Genomic DNA, 21,840 nt, shown 5'->3' with positions numbered 1-21,840 from the left:
TCGTCAAATTATGAGTAACACCATATCCGGGGAATCTATAAGGTGGAGCCTCAGTAACTTTACTAAAGTTCTGGACCCTCTCATAAATTTCTTCACCTGAAAGTATCGGAGGTGGAGAATCATATTCCATTTTATTCTTTTTGAATGCATTTTTCATCCTTCTAAACTCATGATCATGAGGCAAGAATTGATAGTGACAATCAAACCATGATTGCTTTCGGCCATGTTTCAAAGTGAACGCTTTACCATTTTCCATGCAGTAAGGACAAGGTAGCTTCCCAACAGTCATTCACCCAGATAATATTCCATACGTAGGAAAATCATTAATAGTCCACATTAAATTAGCATACAAATTAAAATTCTGCGTGGTTGATATGTCATATGTTTCAACACCATTATGCCACAACTGTTTTAGCTCATCAATCAAAGGTTACAAATATACATCAATCAAACTTTTGGGATTACGTGGACCGGGGATAATACAATTTAAGAATATATATGGACTAGTCATACACAACTCAGGTGGTAGATTATAAGGTGTAAGAAAGATAGGCCAACATGAATATGGTGTCGCAGATATAGAAAAAGGCGTGAAGCCATCCGCACACAGACCTAACCGAATGTTCCTTGGTTCACTAGCAAAATCTGGATATGTCCTATCAAAGTGCTTCTAAGCTTCTCCATCTGAATGATGACACATAACACCAGGTGGTCTTCTATTTTCAAAGTGCCATCTCATATGAGGAGCAGAACTCATCGACGCATATAACCTCTTTAACCTAGGTATAAGAGGTAAATAATGCATCGCCTTGACAACGACCATATTCCCACTAGAAAGCCTCTTGAAACGAGATTTTTTGCAAAATTTACAACTGTCTAAAGTTGTATCATCTTTATAATATAACATGCAACCATCTTCACAATAATTAATTTTTCATTGACGAAAATCCTAACTTAGAAACCAATCTCTTTGCCTTATAGAAATCACCAGGTAAATTGATATTAGGGTCAACTAGTTCACTCATAAGGTCAATGAAAGAGTCTATGGCTGCTTGAGAAATATTACAATCAGATTTGATACTTAGTAATCTAACTGCAACAGACAGCTCAAAGTGCAGACTTCCGTCACGTAGTGGACGACTAGCTTCCTCTAACTGTTCATAAAAACGTTTTGCATCATCATTAGGAGTTTGTTCAACATTTTCATTGGTCTCACCCCCGAAGTGCATCCCAAAAACATCCACAACCATATCCTGAATTCTAGAATCAAGATTTGTATTCTCCACCGACCTACTACTTTCACCAACAACTATGTTATGAAATATCCCACCGCTACCATCGATCTCTCCATGATTAGTCCACACAAAGTAATTCTCTATAAACCCCTTCTTATAAAGATGAAGCTTAACTTCCTCCGATTTTTAAGCTTCATACAATCGCACCTGACACAAGGGCACCTAATTACTCCTTCACTTTGGTAGGGTGGAAGTGACATTGCATGTTAAAGTCATCAACCTCTTCTACAAATTCCTACCGCGATCCCCACCAATTAGGATAATTCCTATTGTACATCCAAGTACGATATTCCATCTATACAAATAAAACAAGAACAAATTAATTTATTCTACAATTATAAATTAATTAAATCTTTTTTTAGTTAATTCAAGATAATTATTTTTTCCTAATTACACCAAAAATTAAATTATACAACAGCAATAACAACGGCCCAGTATAATCCCTCAAGTGAGGTCTGGGGAGGGTAATATGTACGCAGACCTTACCCCTACCCCGAGGGGCAGAGAGGCTGTTTCCAGGAGACCATCGGAAAAAATAAATTAAATTATATTAAATATAATTAATTATAAACTAAAAGTTCAATTTATATCCTAAAAAGTTCAATTTATATCCAAAAGGGTTCGATTTATATCCTAAAAGTTCAATTCACAAGAACAAATCCTAAAAACTAAAAGTTCAATTCATATCCTATGAGTTTAAACATAAACTAAAATTTCAGTTTATATTCTACGAGTTTAAACATAAACTAAAAAAAGGTTCGATTTATATCCTAAAAGTTCAATTCACAAGAATAAATCCTAAAAACTAAAAGTTCAATTCATATCCTATGAGTTTAAACATAAACTAAAATTTCAGTTTATATTCTACGAGTTTAAACATAAACTAAAAGTTCAATTTATATCCTAAAAAGTTCAATTCATATCCAAAAAGTTCAATTCATATCCTAAAAGTTCAATTCACAAGAACAAATCCTAAAAACTAAATGTTCAATTCATATCCTACGAGTTTAAACATAAATTAAAAGTTCAATTTATATCCTATGAGTTTAAACATAAACTAAAATTTCAATTTATATCCTACGAGTTTAAACATAAACTAAAAGTTCAATTTATATCCTAAAAATTCAACTCATACCTTAAAAGTTCGATTCACAAGAACAAATCCTAAACCTTAGATTCTAACTAAACTATTCAAGACAATACAAAGTTAATAATTCAATTCTAACTAAACTATTCAAGACAATACAAACTCAAACATTCAATTTTATCATATGTAATAAATTCAATTAAAACAAAACCTAAACCCTAAATTTCTATAAAATACAATGTTAAATAATCAATTGAAACATTAATCAATTGAAACTAATTCATAGCTAATTAACAAAACATTAGATTTATACACACAAAAAATAAGTTGTAATTCAAACTTAGAATTTTTAGGAGGTGGAGAAGAAAATGGCAGTGGAAGTGATAGTGGCGTGGCAGTGGCGACGGTGCGGTGACAATAGCAGCTAGGCGGTGGCGACGCGAGGTGGAGAATGGAATTTGTGTGAGGGAAATAGAGAAGGAGAGACAAAGGTATTGAGTGAGGAGTTAAGAAAATTTAGAGAAGAGAGGTATGAAAAATGGGGGGAATCCCGTATATTTCAAATCTGTGTTCAGAATTACCGACCAAAGTTGGTCGGTAATTTTAGTCGGTACATTAAGTATTGACCGTTTGACCAAAAATCGACCAACTTTAGTCGGTTATTTTTAAAAAAGCCAAATTAATTTTTTTGTTTTTATTTCTTAAAATATTATAAACTATAAAAAAAATTATTATAAACTATAAAAAAATTATTATTAACTATAAGCATTTATTTTATTTAACTATACAATTATTATAAATAATTATAAACTATAAGCATAATCTTTACAAATAATTATATTAACTAGGTTACTTTTAATAAATTATAATAGCATCTATCTAAGTAAATTTTCTAAGTTATAATTAAGTATATGAGTAATTTCACACACACACACATACACTATAATGTAATTGATGATCAATCTTATACATTACTACTTACGAAAAATTTATCAATTGATAAACCAATATAATATTATTCTATTTTAGGTCGAGACTTTTTGTTTTTTATATTAATCAATATAGGTCAACATGTTTTGTTTTTTATATTTCTGACAACTGCGGGTTGCACTACTTTAATTAATTCTACCCTTAATAGCCTGCCTAATCAACTCATGCAATACATACAATTACCAAAATCTGTGGTTAAGCAATTAGAACGTTACCAACACAATTTCCTTTGGGGAACCACTGCAAAACAAAATGCACCTGCTGAAATGGAGCAAGGTCACCACCCCTAAAACTCAGAGTGGATTGGGAATACAGTCCATACACCTAAAAAATAACTCACTCTTCGCTAGTCAAGCTTGGCGACTGCTGCAAAATCCCTCATCCCTTTGGGCACACACGCTATTGTCCAAATATCTACCTTCGGGCGCACCTCCCCGTTCATATACTTCATTTATTTGGAAAAATCTAACTACGGGTTGGTTTCTCTGTCAAAATGGGCTTCAATGGATCATAGGGGACGGTCAGCGTATTAATTTTTGGACGGACTCCTGGCTCGCAACAAATATACCACTACGACATCTCATATCAGGCCCTCTCCCACAACCATCACTTTCTACCAAAGTTAGCAACTACCTCTCTTCACATCACTGAGACTTCTCAACTCTACCTTTTGAATTACCTAACAACATCATCAAACGTATCCACACACAATATATACCCTCATTTACTCAACCCAACGACTCGTTCATTTGGTCCCTAACACCTCACGGGAAATTTACCACCAAATCCCTTTACCTTTCAATTCTCCCTCCATTTACTAAACCCTCCTTTAAATGGCTATGGAAAATTATCTCTTACCCTCAAGATAAAACACTTCCTATGGCTCTGTTGTCATAACAGACTACCCACCAATGCATACTACAATCACATTGGACTCATTCCAAATGACACCTGCACTATTTGTGCGACATCCTCTGAAACTATCCCTCATTTGCTTTTCCAATGCACCAATGCCCTCCGACTCTGGACAGAACTTTCCATGCACACCCACCTCTCTACAATTAATTACCAATCTTCTTCACCCACACTTTAGTTAAAACGCTTTATAAAACACACTCCGACGCAAAATATGCTCAACATCCCAAACTCCATTGTCATACCTTTCTGCCTTTGGCATATCTAGCTTAACGGAAATGCCTCCCTTTATCGATCTCACAAAGCACCCCCGAACCTCAACATTTGTCCTTCACAAGGCTGTTGAATACTATTACGTTGTCTTACCACATAATCGACCTCCCTCACGCATTCCTATGCACATTAAATGGCACCCTACTCCAACAAAATTTTATAAATTAAACCGCGGTGGAGCTGCGAAATTGCAATCACATTGCGGGGGATTTGGTGGAGTAATCAGAGACTCACAAGGTTCATGGATCATCGGCTATACGGGCTCATGTTTCACGTCTTTCAGTATCCACACTGAGCTTCTGGGACTCCTACATGGACTTAAAATCGCCTTTCTTCATGGAATTAAACCACTAGAAATTAAGATAGATGCTCAAGCAATACTCTCTCTCGTACAATACAATTCCCATCCATTATTTACTAATCTAATTATGGATTGCAGGTACCTTCTGTGATAGCTGGATGATCCCATCATACATCACACATACATGGAGCAAAATAAAGTGGCTGATATCCTCATAAATTTTGGATGCAACATGGATAACTCTGAAGACTTCCTCACTTACACTACGCCGCCATCTGCAGTACTGACGGTTTTGGAAGAAGATCGGCTAGGAATGCTTTTTGTTAGAAATATAGTACCTACTATTGACTATGTCTTGCGCCAACCTGACATATCATTTTGTACAACTCATCTAAGGAAATTAGATAGTTCTAGCTCCACACCCCTCCCCACTTTTTGTAACGACCCACCACGAGGTCGTCCCCGTAGTTCTTCTACTCTAGAAGGCCAGTGTTGTCATGTGCCTCGTTTCACTTTAGCTCCTTGTACTATGCCACCGTAATTTTAATATAAATATTTTCTTTTGAACCAAAAAAAAGTTATAAGTCAATGAATCAATTTACAAATAGATATATTTGATGATAAATTATATATACTAATTAGATTATTGCTTCTTCATAAGTCTATCCCTAAAAGAACCCGACCCTGTGGTCCTAGCGCTTCGTATTCTTATATATATACGGCTATACCTCTCTCTATATATATACACACACACACACTTCATTGTAATACTTTAACTATATATATAGCTTGTTATAGTATATGTTTGTGTGTATATATATAATACGCTTCGTTGTACTACTTTAATATATATATATATAACACGCTTCGTTGTACTACTTTAGCTACATATATAGCATATTAGAGTATATTTTAGTGTATTCATCCCTTGTATTGCAAAAGTGTTAATGGATTACATTTATATTATTTAGATAGTAAATATTAATGTGATTCAAATTAAAAGTTTGACCATGTTTGACCTATTAATTTAACTCGTTTACTTAATACTAATAACTTCTTTCGTTTCTTTAATTTGTGATCCATATATATATATACACACACACACACACGCACATATATATATATATATATATATATATATATATACATGTCAAATATATTTAGTATTAATTCTTCTATTTTTCATTCATTCATCACTAATAATGCATGACATAGATTAATCGATATAGGTCAAGACGTTTTGTTTTTACTATTAGTCGATATAGGTCAAACGTTTTGTTTTTAATATTCATCGATGCATCTAAGTAAGTTATAAGTCGATGAATCAATTTACAAATAGATATATTTGATGATAAATTATATATACTAATTAGGATCTTCACAAGTCTATCCCTAAAAGAACCCGACCATGTGGTCCTAGCGCTTCGTGTTCTTATATATATACGGCTATACCTATACACACACACACACACTTCATTGTAATACTTTAACTATATATATAGCTTGTTATAGTATATGTTTGTGTGAACACGAAGCGCTAGGACCACGGGGTCGGGTTCTTTTAGGGATAAACTTGTGAAGATCCTAATTAGTATATATAATTTATCATCAAATATATCTATTTGTAAATTGATTCATCGACTTATAACTTACTTAGATGCATCGATAAATATTAAAAACAAAACGTTTGAACTATATATATAACACGCTTTGTGGTACTACTTTAACTACGTATATAGCATGTTATAATATATGTTAGTGTATTCATTATTTGTATTACAAAAGTGTTAACAGATTACATTTATATTATTCAGATAGTATATTCAAAATTTTGACCAATGTTGACCTAATAACCGACCAACTTTGGTTGGTTATTTTCCAGAAAATAAAATATACCGACCAAAAATGGTCGGTAAATGCTTCCCCTGCATTAACTGACCAACGTTGGTCGGTAATTTTAAATATAAATTCTTTAAATTTTATAAAATATTTTAAATAATAATATAATTATTAAAATTTAAAAAATTGGGTCCACATTACCGACCAAAGTTGGTCAGTGATGTGAAAGTTTCTTTGGCTAAGCAAGTCTGACCAGCTCGGTCAACTTGTTGACCAATTTAGACCAACTTTGGCCGGTATTTATTTTTAAAAAATGTAAAATATTTTTTCCGATTTCCGTCCAAGCTGGACGGTTTTTGGTTGCTTTTTTTGACCGACCAACGTTGGTCGAAAAATTTTGGCTAGTTTTTAGCGAATTTCTAGTAGTGTAATAGCAAGACAATATAATTAGAAAACTAAATCGAAGATAGCAACAAAGAATATGAAAGAGATACTGAGAGCAAGTAATAGCAAGACAATATATTTAGAAAACAAAATCCAAGGTAGCAACGAGAATATGAATGAAGTACTGCTAGCAAACTACGGAAGTACCGATGGCAAGTAATAACAAAACAAGAAATGTGATAATAGCAAACTAAGGATAAAAGGGTATCGTACTAATACTAATACTAATACTAATACTAATACTATCAAACTAGGGAAGACAAAGGAAAACACACGACTACCTACTAACCTTCTACTCTAATCTTCAACCTCCACACCCTTCTATCTAGGGTCATGTCTTTCGTTAGCTCAAGCTTAGTCATGTCCCGCATGATCACCTCTTCCCAAGACTTCTTTGGCCTACCTCTACTCCTCCTCATACGCCCCAAGGCCAACCTCTCACACCTCCTGACTGGGGCATCTGTGTTTCTCCTCTTAACATGCCCGAACAATCTCAGCCTCGCCTCATGCATCTTTTCCTCCATAGGGGGTCACTCCCACCTTGTCCCGAATAACTAGATTCCTAATTCTATCCAACCTAGTATGCCCACACATCCATCTCAACATCCTCATTTCAGCTATTTTCATCTGCTGGACATGAAAGTTCTTGACTGGCCAACACTCTACCCCGTACAACATAGTCAGTCTAACCACTACCTTGTAAAACCTACCCTTAAGTCTCAACGCAATAAAATTATTCTACTCTTTAAAAAAGAAAAATTGAATTAATTAACAGTACCAGTTCTGGATAAATTTTTAAAATATCGAAGTTGAGAAATTCTAAGAGATGAAATAACTCGTGTAATTCAATACTTAATCTAATCATACAAACAAAACAAAAAAAAAAAGACAACTAAATCGGAAAAGATACCTTCAGTTTAAATTGAATGATCATTTGAAAGATCGTATTGTATTGCTTAAGCATCTAAAATTAGTGCAGTTTTGTGCAATGATAATATATGGACTACAATGTGCCAATTGGCTTGTTCTATTTTAACTGAATTATCAATAAACAATAATAGACGGACAAGCTTTTACATATGTTGATGAACGATAAGAGCTTCTTTTTTCTTTCTTATAAAATATTTTGAAATCAGAAATTGCTAAAATAATAAGAAACCAAACACGAGATATAGAGATTCATTCTGTTAAAAGTGCTACTTGTAATGTTACTTTTAACAGGAAGATTAGAACGAAATGAGAAAAGAATAAGAATTCAGTTATACCTAAAAACTTGCTTCTTATTTGAACCTTTCAATTAGGAAAAAAACACCCAATCTAATAAGAGCATCAAATACGAATCACTCGAACGGGAGAAATAACATAGTAGTAAAGAAAGCGCATAAACACATTCCTTCACAAATAGAGCCATAACCAATGCTCTATCGAAAAACTATTCTTCCTTCAAGCCGGTAAGGGAAACCTTCTGCATGAAAGCGGAAGGAAAAATCAGCATGCCCATAATTTTCACCTAACTTCACGTCGGAACTAGGACATTATATTATCTAAAAATAATTACTCCCTCTGTTCCAGTTTATGTGACCCTATTTTCTTTTTGGTCCGTTCCAAAAAGAATAACCCCTTTCTAAATTTAGTAACAATTTAGCTTAAACTTACAATTCTACCCTTAATGAGAAGCTTTTATAACCACACAAATACTCTGGGCCCCTTTTTGACTTGTTTAGGACCACAAATTCTAAAAATCTTCATTTTTTCTTAAACTTTGTGCCCAACAGGTTCACATAAATTGGAACGGAGGGAATATAAGTTTCCCAACGTTAAGTTCCATATAAAATATCAAGAGCGAAACTGAAACAAGACAAGATATATATGTATGTATTTGTAAGTAGCTGGTGCAATTAACACATAATTTAAGAACATTAGCATAACTTTGTGACCCTATACCATCCTCCAATAGAAATCTCCAAACCTGTCGATATCTCATTTTAACCTCCATTTCCATTTTCAAATGCTTTTTTGCTTCTTTAAGTGGACTCCTCATTCCATATCTAGCATATGTGCACACAGCTCTTGTAAGAACCAAAGCTGGAGATTTCCCTTTTAACACCAAAACCTTTCATGTCATTATAGAGCTCAAGCAATACTCAAGTTCTTCCTTTAAAATACTCGAAGCATCGGACAACTAGGGGAAAGGAGGGAATTCAACTATATACAGAACTTGCACCTAAATTACTCTTTGGTGTAACAAGGAAAAAGTAACTGTATATCATTACAGAAGTTAGAACTGAAAGATATCTAACCTTACAAAGCAATGCAGGTACCAATTTGGAAGAAAGTAATACCTCACTAAAAGAAACCTATCCATCATTAGCCTGCTCATCATGATCAAGCTGGTCATGGCCAGAACCATAATTAATCCACGGTAACATAGACTCGAGCAAGACAGCAATTGCATTTCGATCAGACAAATCTTGGACACGGTTGTTTGCAGGTTGTGCATCATTTGGCACCTCTCTCCTCGGGTCAACCATGAAGTTTTGCAGGTTATCAGGAGGCAAAGTCGGAACTGAATCAGAGAAATCTGATACCAGCAAGTGAGAATACCTGGTAAAAGTAGACAGCTAAGTTTTAAAATCCACATGCATAAAGTGAATGGTTTACATAAGAAATGAGTAGTAACTGAAGATAATAGTACAATACAACAACAACCCAGTAAAATCCACTAGTGGGGTCTGAGGAGGGTAGAGTGTATGCAGACCTTACCCCTACCCCGGAGGGGTAGAGAGGCTATTTCCGGAAGACCTTCAGCTCAAGAAGAAGAAAATAAACAATAAATAATAGTACAATATGCCTAAAAATAAGCAACACCATTTTCTTTTCTGTTGATGAGAGGAACAAGGCGAAAGGCAGCACTCACTCATTTTTCTCAGATGAAAAAGCTTCTTTTCGCACACACATCCAGTCTCCGGCATCATTTCCGTCATTCTGCAGTGTCTCAATTACTGAAAGTGCAGAATCCCTAACAAACTTCTGGAGATCAGGAAGCCTCCATATAAGGTAGCTCCTTTCAACATATATATTGATCAAGTGATCCAAGGAAGGTGTTCCTGTTTGATCAGAGCTAAAGAACTTGTGCTTGATTATGCTAGTCCAGGCTTTATCCTTCAACGGTACCTTCGACACTAGCTTTTTCAAGACTGAAGGATGTAACATCAATGCCTGCTTCATGATATCTGTTGCAGAAGCTTTTAAATTATCTGTCGTTATATCTTTAGCATGTTCCTCATTTTCAACATAGTAACGGCACACGGCAAGAGAATAGGAGTAATTTGGAAATAACCACAAAGAATTATCACTCTTATATTGCTCAGAGAACTGTTCAAGCCATGTATACTCCTCCGCTCTTAAAGAATAGTAGTCAATGCAGAACAAGACTCCCATTGGATCGTCTGAATCTAGTAGAAGCAATAATTTGCAAAGCTCAAGAGCAGACCGATGGCAGCCACGTCTATCCATGTTTTTCATGTGGGAGAAAAGCACGGTAAACAATGGCTTGTTGGTTTCACAACTATACTTAAGATGACAATTGCCCATCAAAGGAGTGAACAGTGGATGCCATGCACATTCCAATGCATACAGACATCTTGCAGTACAATCAGCCGACATTTGATGTTCACCACTGAATTTATAATATTCAGCTAATGTAATGAGTGACTCAACATGATATGGATGATGCAATAGAATATTCACGATACCATTAAAATCATGAACTGCCTTAGCACTTTCAAATGCTTCCTGGGCTTGGCTGTAGGATGATGTATGTACATACCTACGCGACATGAACCCAATTAGTTTGCACTTTAAAGTGATAAAACAAACTGCTGTTAGATGTACATCCATCCTCAAAGACAATAAGCATTATCATCAAAAGAAATAAAAATATAAGGTTAAAGTTTCAACTCATCTTCAGCTAAATCTTAGCTTCAACGATCAAAGTGAGTTGACAATTACCCCCAAAAAAAGGATAACTTAAAATGTAATTAAACATAAAGCAAAGGAACCAAGATGCTGAAGCCCTTTTATTGCAGCTGTCCTCTCATATACAGGGCTCTCCTTTTGGTTGTTGGGATTTTTTCTACCCGTTCACCTTCTTTATTTAAAAGAAAATAAAAGCAAAAATTGATAAACATTCTATGTAGCCCATAGTCCTGCATGAGTTTAAGCCGTTCAGCAATCTGTTGGCAGGATATTATTTTTTAAAACGTCAAAATCTTATACAAGGACAATCAGATAAATAGAAGATTTGCATCTAGCTCAAATTAATACTCATTCAGGTTAAGTGGTAAAACACCAACAGATGGATCTTTACAATCAGGCAATATCTTTCCTACATCCATAAACTAGAACCATTTTTTCTTTTTTGTATTTCAATATGTCACTGACTACTAGCACATAAAAAACCTAAAAGCAATAATTTAACATTTCATGCTGAATGGAGGTCAACTACTAAGTTACCATGGTAGTCAAAACCGTCCTGCTAGCATATACTAAGAAGCACGAATCAGACTTGGAGAAACTCAGAAAGACAGCACGTAAATGCGAAGAGATTATACTTGCAAAAGTTTTTGTTAATGTACTTATGAAAGTTATAGTACAAAGACTAGGAAAAAATTAAATTATGATATTTGTATCAACATACATACATACAAAATATATACACACACACACACACACTCATATTCATGAGTTTGAGAATTCAAATTCAATAATTAAAGTAAATTTAGATCATGCCATGTCGATTTCTTACCCACAATTATTGTTTAGGAAATCCATATAAACTAGCTATTTCAATATTTCATAGAACTTTTGTGGTGCAATGTAGCCGACCCCACCGTGCTTGGAATTGAAGCGTAGTTGTTGTTGTTTTGGTGCAATAATATACAACTTCCTTTTTTTCTTTTTCTTTTTTGAGAAGGAAAAAAAGAGAGTTTCATCTTCTTGCCTAAAAAGAGTTTCATCCAATTTTTTTAAGATAAAATACTAAATATTAACCAAAAGGAAGTTATACGGAACACATGCAACAAGTCAATTTCAATAGTCATTTTGTGCAATTTCTTATACTAATTATTATTTTAATCTGACCAAAAGGTAAACATATTTTATAGAATTTGCTAAATCAAGACTAATTCATATGTTTCAGAATCATCCAATGACAAATTACAAGAAAGAACATATTGTTCATGGTGAAAACTTATACTTTGCTCCTTATCTGTAGAACGTGGTCTAAATGTTTTGCTGTGTTTTATCTAGCACATTACACTGAATATTGCATTCATACCCCTGTGGCACTAGCAAAAGCATATTAATCTTGACATGTCAATACTATCAAGAAAAGCAATGACATTACCTAAAATAACAGATCCCATCTCTGGTTTCCACAAGCTCCATCGATAGTGATCCATCCCACCTTGGCCAATGTTCTAAAGGAGAAACAATAATAGTCTTCCGGTGGTTCTGGCTCCCACGTCTTCCGCCTCTTGGTTGTCTAGAACTTCCAGTTTGATGACTTTTTTCAAACGAATTTACCACTCTAGAACCAAATATCCTTTTTAGTTCGTTTTCTGCATTAAGAAATTTCGGGTCTACTTGTAAGACGGAAGATGTACACCGCTTGACCACTTTTCCTCTGCCATTTAAATTTGTCGTATTAGATTTTCCAGGATCGTGAGCAACATGCTCAAGATGAGAAGAATCATCTTTAATTGATAGTTGTTCTAATGACTCGTTCCAAGAGTTCTCATTATCCTCCACTCTTGGTTGTGACTTCTCCTTGTTTTTCTTCTTTTTCTTTTTCTTTAATTTGCTATCTGACAACACAAATGCTTCAGGAGTGGCTTTCGTGGTGAAGGACTGCTTCTCATCGCTATTATGGATTGGGGATCCATCATCGTTATCTGCCTTGTTTTCCTGCAGCAATAATCCATCATTTGGCATGGCTTTTGTCAAGTAAGTATAAAATCAACAATGAAGCAACGGTCACACTCTATGAACCCCCCCCCCCCCCCAAAAAAAAAAAAAAAAAAGGAGAGAAAAGCTAGTTGCATATATTCTCACAGTCAGAAGTTTTTTCCCAACAAATCAGAAGATTAAAAAATAGAGACACAGTTACTTATCAAAGAAACAAAAAGAAAAGAAATAGAGAGACGGTTAAAATTATCATTAGGGTAGAATGCATAATCAACTGCACATGAAGAGGCATCTTATTTCTATACCAACTTAATCGTCAAGGAGCAATGTGAGTTTCTCAAAGCATGTCGATTGAGGAGATTTAACTGACAAGTAGGAAAAATCAAATATTTTTTTTTAATAAATCAGATAACCATTTCATTGAATATGCACCAAGTTGATGCCAAAAAGTTAAAATAACTTAGCATTAAGCTTTCATACAGTCAATCCAACTATCTATATAAAAAGGAATGTTTTCTGCACCCAAAATTTATAAGTAAAATTAGAGCGAACTCTTGATTTTCAGTGTTGGATTTACAACTCCTTCAAACATCTTTTTGTTGTTTACTCCAACATAATATAAGACCAACTTACGACGATACATCTCTTCCTACTCGATTTATGCACTCCAAGCCAAACCAAAAGTAGGGGCAGTTACACATATCACAGAACGAGCAACAAAGAACAAAATGTCGCAGACAATGGACATACACTCAAACGGACTATTTCTTGTGAAATGGCGAGTATTGATTTGGTTAGTCCGGGATTTGAGTTCCCGAAAGCTAGCTCCCCGAGCACCACGGGGTCATAGTTTAAAACTCGGAGGATAATGCAGCCACCCCTCTATCCTTCTTCGCTTAAATACAGTTTTGGTTTGCAGCGGGGTTCCTACCCGTGATATGCGCTTAACCTACACATCATGTGATACGGTCTTACCACTAGACCAAAGTCTTGGGGACATATCAATATGAGTTTATCTGCACCACATTTCCAATTTGTCGCTTCTTCAATATGAAATCCTACCAAATCTGTGACTTCTTCAATACAATGGGATATAAGCAAATAGGTGAATCATTCGATCTACATTTTATATTTTTAAGGAGAACTCTACCTTCTCTTAAAAATCATAGAATATTCTTACAAGTTAAAATAGAGAGACATTCCATTGGTATGTTGATTTGAACTCACATGACTTTCTTTCTCTGCTTTCAAGTCCGATTGATGGATCTCTTGTTATTGATTGTTCATATACCACATCGCAGTCTTCAATTAAACCTTTACTCATTGATATTAGCCATCTTTTCCCCATGTTACATGGATTTGAAGCTTTGGGACAAGAATTAAAGGCCCTTATTTGGCAAAAAAGGAGAATGGTAGCTTCGTAATAAAATCCACTCCTTGCTTACGTTGAGTAATAGGATGAGCATTTCTAATGAATCTCATCCGAAGACGAAAGAACTTCTACTCTCTGGAAGGATTGTGGCATAAGAAGCGGTACTTTGGGCAAGAAAATTATCTTATTTTGAGCCTTGATAACCAATGCTTTATGTGTGAAAAGTAGAAACCATGGAAATTTTTTAGGGTCACTTTTTTGAGCCTTGGTAACCAATGTTTTAGTGTCATTTCTAATTACCTTGTTGTTGCTATTGTCTGTTTATTGCTTCATTTTCGCTTCTCTTGAGCCGAGGGTCTTCCGGAAACAACATCTCTACCGTCATAAGGTAGGGGTAAGGTCTACGTACATTTTACCCTCCCCAGACCCCACTTGTGGGGTTTCACTGGGTTTGTTATTGTTGTTTTGGGCAGAGAAGTAACTCGGTTTGATGATAAGGGGACATTAGAGAAGGACGAAGGAGCATGGAAGCCAATTTTGAACATGAGAGGCTTATAATTCAAAGGAGATTTCTTTCCAAACACCTGTTTTAGGAGGTGGCGCCAGGGATCAATAAATATTTCATCAGTAAACATCAAGTTGGTGGGAAAATTTATTTATGAGTAGTGCATACTACTCAACACGAGTCATCCACACTTCTCCATCAAGCTTAACCGTCAACACATGGTATTCTCTCGCCAAATATACAAGTGGAATTAGAAGCTCTTTTAAAGCTTTCTACATCATTCAGACTAGTTGGAAAAACTGCTTAATAGCCAACCAACTGGGCTGCAATGATTCCCCGTCACTTAAGATTATGCCCTATTCTTTCCATATTAATCCTACTGGCTTAATGGACCCTAAATTAAGGTGGGGTTTACCTTACATTTTAAAGTAGCATCAGCTATCACGCTAAATTTTGGCACTTCCAGCTATGTTTTCTATGATATATGTGGAACCAGAAGTGGCAGTAGGATGAAGGCAATAGTTGGAAGCAACTATATTAACTATCAAAATGGAAAGCAGATCAAATCAAAATGCCTAATATTTCTGAAACTAGTATACAAACCTCGTCAGTAGCATCTTCAGGTTATACCCTGTTCTTATATATTCATCTTTCTTGCTTGAATAGGAAACCTTTTTAGATAAGTTCTTGAGTAGGAAACCTATATATCTAAAACAAGTAATGTGCAAGTACCAATTAGAATTATCAAGCAACTTTGATAGGTTATACTGTATTCTTGCATATTCATCTTCCTTACTTGAGCCGCAATCTTAAGCATCTCGATTCCTTTCATCGATGGCCCTTCACTACCATTTCAAGACACAGATTTATAGGAATCTATTCACGCCCAATATTGATCACATCCATTTGTTTCCACCCTAGTCTCATTGATATCTTGAAAACAAAATTTGAACTGGTCTATAATTTACTTACAAGTTACAACTGTACTTAACCATAAATCTAGGGTTGGATTCTATTCACTCGCACGCTTATTCTTAGCACTTTCAACTTTGTGTTTTGTGATTCATGTGGCCACAAAAACGAGGGTAGGAAAAAAAAAAACAATAGTCACTTAAAGCAATTCTATGAAATAATGTGTCTATAGCAAATAGAACTGTCAAACAGACCTTTCAAGGCATACCCGATCCTAACATATTCATTTAATTTTTTTACAGATTACATTGGGGTTCGCACGCACCTTGACTGTTGCACAAGGTATCTGATACCTCTCGCCAACACATGTATCAGATAACTTTGCCTATCAAGGTTTAGGCTGATGGGAAGAAATCGCTTAGCGTTTTTTGTCTGTGCTGAGAAGAAACCCTGGTCTCCAGGTTTTCGCCCACCTCATTGATCGCTACACCCTTAGGTGCTACTTGAATTGAATTGGAATCTTAAGCAGCCACCAATCCAATTCGATGACAGCTCTTACTTTAGAGTCTATAATTAAGATTCAAATTCAGCTCTTAATATTGTTTATAATTTACTTACTGGCTTGATCGCATTTATTAGGGTTTTTCTTTATTGGCACACTTATTCTTGGCACTTTCAGCTTTATTTTCTGTGATACTAACTGGAACAAATTCTATGAAATAAATCAACAATATAATTCATATAACAACTAATATTAAATAACAAGCTTTTTTTTACAATAGTAATAAACACAAAACCTGGTCGTCAACAGCATCGTCTTCGTCGTCAAGGAGATCGAATGGATTCCGAAAGGTAGCGGAAGAATGAGGAGGCGATTCAGATTCAGATTCTTCGTTGTTGTTGATGAGTTGTTGAGGCTCAGCTGGTTGTTCCTTTTCTTTCAAGATTTTTTTCATCAAACGAACCGACATTCTTTCACGGATTGCAAGAGCTAAGACGTTTCCCCAAATTCAATTGGCTCTTTACAGCCGCCCAATCTTTATTTCTTCCTTCGTTTACTTCTTTCTGGTTCTGTGTTTTAGTTGCGCAACAATTCGGAGCCTTAAAGCTAATCCAAGGTTTATATGCTAGTGCCAACTGCCAGGTGTAAAAGAATTGATGCAACTCGGCTAGGCCATTTTTCCTTTCTTTTTTTCTACTTGGGGTTAGCTTGGTTGGAAAACAAGTCACCACATTTATAATAGAGGGATTAGTAATACAATAACAATAACAATAAATAATCCCACAAAGTAAGATCCGGATAGGTAGAATGTTCGCACACCTTACCCCGACCTTTATGAAGGTAGAGTAGTTGTTTCCGATAGAGCTCCGGCTCAAAAAAAATTTAAAAGAGGCCGACACAACAAGTAGTAATAATAGCCAGATAAAGGGATAAGGTGATAGTATAATCAAAGTGAAAGAAATAGCATACAACAAAAGAAATCTGCGGATAGGAAGATACGAGATTAATATTAATGCTACCGGCATGAAAAGGAGATGTGCAAGCCTAACTGCTAACCTTCTACCCTATTTTCAACGCGCATCTGTCTATCAAGGGTCATGTCCTCACTAATCTGGAATAGCGTAATGGCATGCCTAATCACTTCTCCCTAATACTTCTTAGGCCTAGCTTTATCGCTCATAAGTCCCACCATAGTCAATCTCTCACACCTTCGCACCGGTGCATCTACACCCCTCCTCTTCACATGAACATACCATCTCAGCCTAGCTTCATGCATCTTGTCTTCCATGGAGGTCACTCCTACCTTGTTCCGAATGTCGTCATTCCTAATCTTGTCTCTCATGGTATGACCACACATTCATCTTAACATCCTTATTTCTACTACTTTCATCTTACATACATGGATGTTCTTGACAGGTCAACTCTGGTCCATACAACATAGTCGGTCTAATCGCCACTCTATAAAGCTTTCCTTTAAGTTCTGGTGGCACCTTCTTATCATACAAAACTCTGCAAGCTAACCTCAATTTCATCCATCGGCTCCAATTCGATGTATGACATCCTTGTCAATCTCTCTATTACCTTGGATAATAGATATGAGGTACTTGAAACTCTCTTTCTTGGAGATGACTTGTGAATCTAGCTTCATATCACGTCGTTTTCAGGAGTCACCTCGCTGAATTTTGCATTCCAAGTACTGTGTTTCAGTCATGATCAACTTGAAACCTTTACATCCAGGGTCTATCTCCAAACCTCCAGCTTCGTGTCTGGTCAATTAGTACTATATCATCCGCAATATGAGATGCATCATGGCATATCCCCTTGAACGTGCCATGTCAAAACATTCGTTGTCAAGGGAAAGAAAAATGGGTTAATCGTGGATCCTTGATGCAATCCTACCATGACTGAAAATTGTTTCGAGTCTCCTTCCACCGTTCTAACCTGGGTTATATCGCCATCATACATGTCTTGATCACTTTAGTTTATGCTACAAGCACCTTTCTAGCCTCCATAATTCTCCAAATAACCTCCCTTAGGACATTATCATAAGCTTTCTATATATCAATGAACATGTACAAGTTCCTCTTTATGTCCCTATATTTATCCACTAGTCTCCCAATAAGGTGAATGACTTCAGTAGTCGAACGCCTCGGCATGAATCTGAATTGGTTCACCAAATAGATATATTTCTCCTCATCATCCTCTCTCAAAATTTTATAATGTGATTTAGCAACTTGATACTACTATAGTTTTTGTAATTTTGGATATCACATTTATCTTGTATACCGGAACAACTATACCCCGCCTTCATTTTTCAAGCATCTTCTCCATCTTAAAATGACATTAAACAACCCAGTAAGCCACTACAAGACTGCTCTGTCTGCATCCTTTCAAAATTTCACAGGGATCTCGTCTAGCATGATCGCTATACCTTTGCTCATTTTGCGCATAGCCCCCCAAACCTCTTCAACTTCAATACGACTGCAATACCCAAAATCATGACTACTCTAGGAATGCTCCAAGTCCCCTAGCACAATTTTCCTGTTCCTCTCTTCGTTCAAGAGTGCATGAAAGTACGTCTACCATCTTCGTCTAATATGTGTGTCATCCACAAAAACCTTGTCATCTTCGTATTTGATGCACTTCACTTGATCTAGGTCACGAGCCTTCATCTCTTGGTCTTAAATTCTTCATACAAACGTCCAAACGTTGCAGTTTTAGCCTCCATAATATCTAACTTCGCATCTTCTTAGCCTTTTTATACCCTTCCCTATTCATACCCCTCTCCTCCTCGCATTTGCTCTCCACTAGCTTCAAAATACGCCATTTTCTTAGCTTTCACTTTTCTTTGAACTTGTCCATTCTACCACCAGTCTGCTCTGTGTCTACTAGGTTAACCATTTGAGACTCCTAATACCTCTTTAGCCGCTTTCCGAATGCAATTTGCTATCGATTTCCACGTAATATTCGTGTTCCCATTGCTCCTCCAAACCCCCATTGTCTGCAGCTTCTCCCACAAAAATTATTTCTTGTTATATATTTGGTTATTGTAGAAAGCAATACGTATATTAGTTGTACATGATTCAAAATAATAAGGCAATACCAAATTCAACACCATAATATTTCATCAAATACCTTAAATCAAACAATTCATTTGGAGGTTAGGAGAAACGATAGATAATGGGAAATGGGCCATGAGATTGGATCTTATTCTATGGAAGGTCGTGCGAAAAGCGAAACTTGAGTCAAGCCAAATCGAGCTTACTAAATATTAAGTCGGGTCGAGCTTAAATGATCTTGCTATAATATCTAGTTAAGATGAGTTGATCTGAATCAAGCTCGAGCTAACTCTTTAATTGTAACACACGGGAAAATTTTCAAATGTTTAAGGCCTCGTTAGAAGGTATTGATCGCTAAGCGTATTATTTGTAAGCTAACACAAACTACGATTATGGATAAATCCATTTGGGTATGCGGACATGTATTGTACATTATTTGAAGGGTGTTAGAAGTAGGGAGAAGTAGCTTGGAACCAGTTAGAATTGTTGAAGGAAAAAAGATGCCCAAAGTCGCTCTTGACCTAATTTAAAACGAGCATATCTCCTTTGTGTATAATAAGTTATGCTTTGTATAAAGTATCAAACTAGAATTCTTTGAGTCTAGATTCCAATGGTTTAAATCATTTACCATTTGGACTTTTGTATGAAAGGTTATTTACAATTTACTTAACATTGTCCAACATACGCGCCCGACTGCACGACCGCGTACCTGAGAGTGCACTTGAAGAAGTTGGCTGCCCCAAGTGCGCGACCAGATGATTTGGGGTCAAATTTTATGAGTTCTTTGGGGCTTTTGAAGAGAATTTCGACCAAGGCTTCACTTAGATCATACAAGGTGAGTTTTTATCCAAGTTTTATGTTAATTCAAGATTATTAACACTAATAGTAACAAGATTCAACCGTGGAATTTGTTAGATTCTTCCAAATCCTCCAAGAACAAAAAAATGGAAAATTTCAAGATTTGTCTTCAAGAAGTAATCCCACTACTCAATCTTCATGTATTGTGTATAACCAAGGTAATTTGGAGTAAAAATCATGATTTGGTTAAGTTGGGAGATGAAACCTAGAAATAGTTATTGTGAATAAGATTGACTCGTGGGTAGAGATGATGAATAGTGTCAATTTGGTAAAAATGAGTTACTCTTTATAATCTTGTGGGCAATTCAATTATTGAATTTTGTATTGTTGTGTATGCAATGAAAAATTAAGAGTTAAACTCAAGAACTCACTTTTGTAGTGGAAATATCGATTTTTACTGTACTTGTAAAGTTGGACATAAGTATTGAACACTTAGTTGACTTTGTTGATGTTATCATAATATGTCGTTGATGAATATGAGTTGTTATGTAGATATTGTCTTGTTGGCAACGTTTGAGAGTTCTAAATGAATTGGAGCTTTATAGTACTATTTGGAGCTTGGACTTAAGGTAAGTTGATTAAAACTTACTCTACTTGAGGGATTTTATCTAAACACATAGTTTGACTTGATACATGAGATTGTCCGTAAATGTGCATCTGTATTTGTTGGGACAAACGGGAAAGAATGTCACCATGGTCTTTGAGTCTTGTTGCATATGAAATGGTGTCATATTTTTTGTTGTAAAATCTTATTTTTCAAAAACTTATTAACAAATGACACTTGAGGCAAATGTTATACTCCCTCTATTTTAATTTATCTGAACATATTTGACCAGGCACGAGGTTTAAGAAAATAGAAAGAAATTTTGAACTTGTGGTGTAAAATGAGGCACATATATATTTTGTGTGGTTATAAATTGATTACGCCCAACTATGCCTTATAAAAAGGACAAGCGGTCATTGCAAATATAATCTGAGTATTTAGCTCAGAATCGAATCCCACAGGGAATTAACCTACCAACTACTTTTGTCAGACTCACTGAATTCTCCGTAATCAACTTCCCATATATATTTTGAATAACACTTGGTGATATTTCTACTAACTATAATTGAATAAAATTAAGTAAACTAAAAGCTAACTATGACTGAGTTGTAAACAAATAAGAGAAGGATCTAAGGTTGTGATTTTCCCTATTGATGGAATCCCTTCCTGTTATGTTTCGTATAGATTTTCATAATCGTCTCTATCGATCATGAGCATTCTTACTACCGTAACTCTCTCCTGAGTAATTATGATAATTTACTAGACGCACTCTCCCGAGTTACGCTAGCTGGCTTTTATTACAGCTCACTTAGATTGCACCCAAGATTATTGATTTTGGCCACGTTTGGCCCATTCTAGAGTGGATCAGCTATTTATTTATTCTTTTCTTTCTTCTTTCACACGTACTCAACTCTGAGGGGCTTTTCTTGCTTTAATTTAGCTCCAAACACTGTCCTAAGTCCTTATAAGCATGACTT

General features: G+C 35.5%; 1 protein-coding gene across 1 annotated transcript; it reads right to left on the bottom strand.

Moving 5' to 3' along the window:
• Positions 1 to 9,242: 9,242 nt before the first annotated feature.
• LOC107830105 (uncharacterized) lies at positions 9,243 to 17,108 on the bottom strand. The gene is made up of 4 exons (XM_016657587.2): positions 16,698 to 17,108; positions 12,552 to 13,111; positions 10,062 to 10,973; positions 9,243 to 9,748 (listed from the first exon to the last, which is right to left on the bottom strand). Exons 1-4 carry the CDS (start codon positions 16,869 to 16,871, stop codon positions 9,502 to 9,504), a joined length of 1,893 nt encoding a protein of 630 aa, XP_016513073.1. The 5' UTR covers positions 16,872 to 17,108; the 3' UTR covers positions 9,243 to 9,501.
• Between the last annotated feature and the right edge of the window lie 4,732 nt (positions 17,109 to 21,840).

The sequence above is a fragment of the Nicotiana tabacum genome, chromosome 5 (genome assembly GCF_000715075.1).
Source record: "Nicotiana tabacum cultivar K326 chromosome 5, ASM71507v2, whole genome shotgun sequence".
Classification (NCBI taxonomy): domain Eukaryota; kingdom Viridiplantae; phylum Streptophyta; class Magnoliopsida; order Solanales; family Solanaceae; genus Nicotiana; species Nicotiana tabacum.
Note: the sequence above shows the minus strand (reverse complement) of the source record. Positions and strands in the feature narration are given on the sequence as shown.

Excerpts from the sequence above, each read along its gene's own strand:
- LOC107830105 (XM_016657587.2), bottom strand. The coding sequence starts at position 16,871 with ATGTCGGTTCGTTTGATGAAAAAAATCTTGAAAGAAAAGGAACAACCA. Across the intron at positions 13,112-16,697 it reads ACGATGCTGTTGACGACCAG|GAAAACAAGGCAGATAACGA; the intron begins GTTTTGTGTTTA and ends TTATTGCTGCAG. Across the intron at positions 10,974-12,551 it reads GATGGGATCTGTTATTTTAG|GTATGTACATACATCATCCT; the intron begins GTAATGTCATTG and ends CATGTCGCGTAG.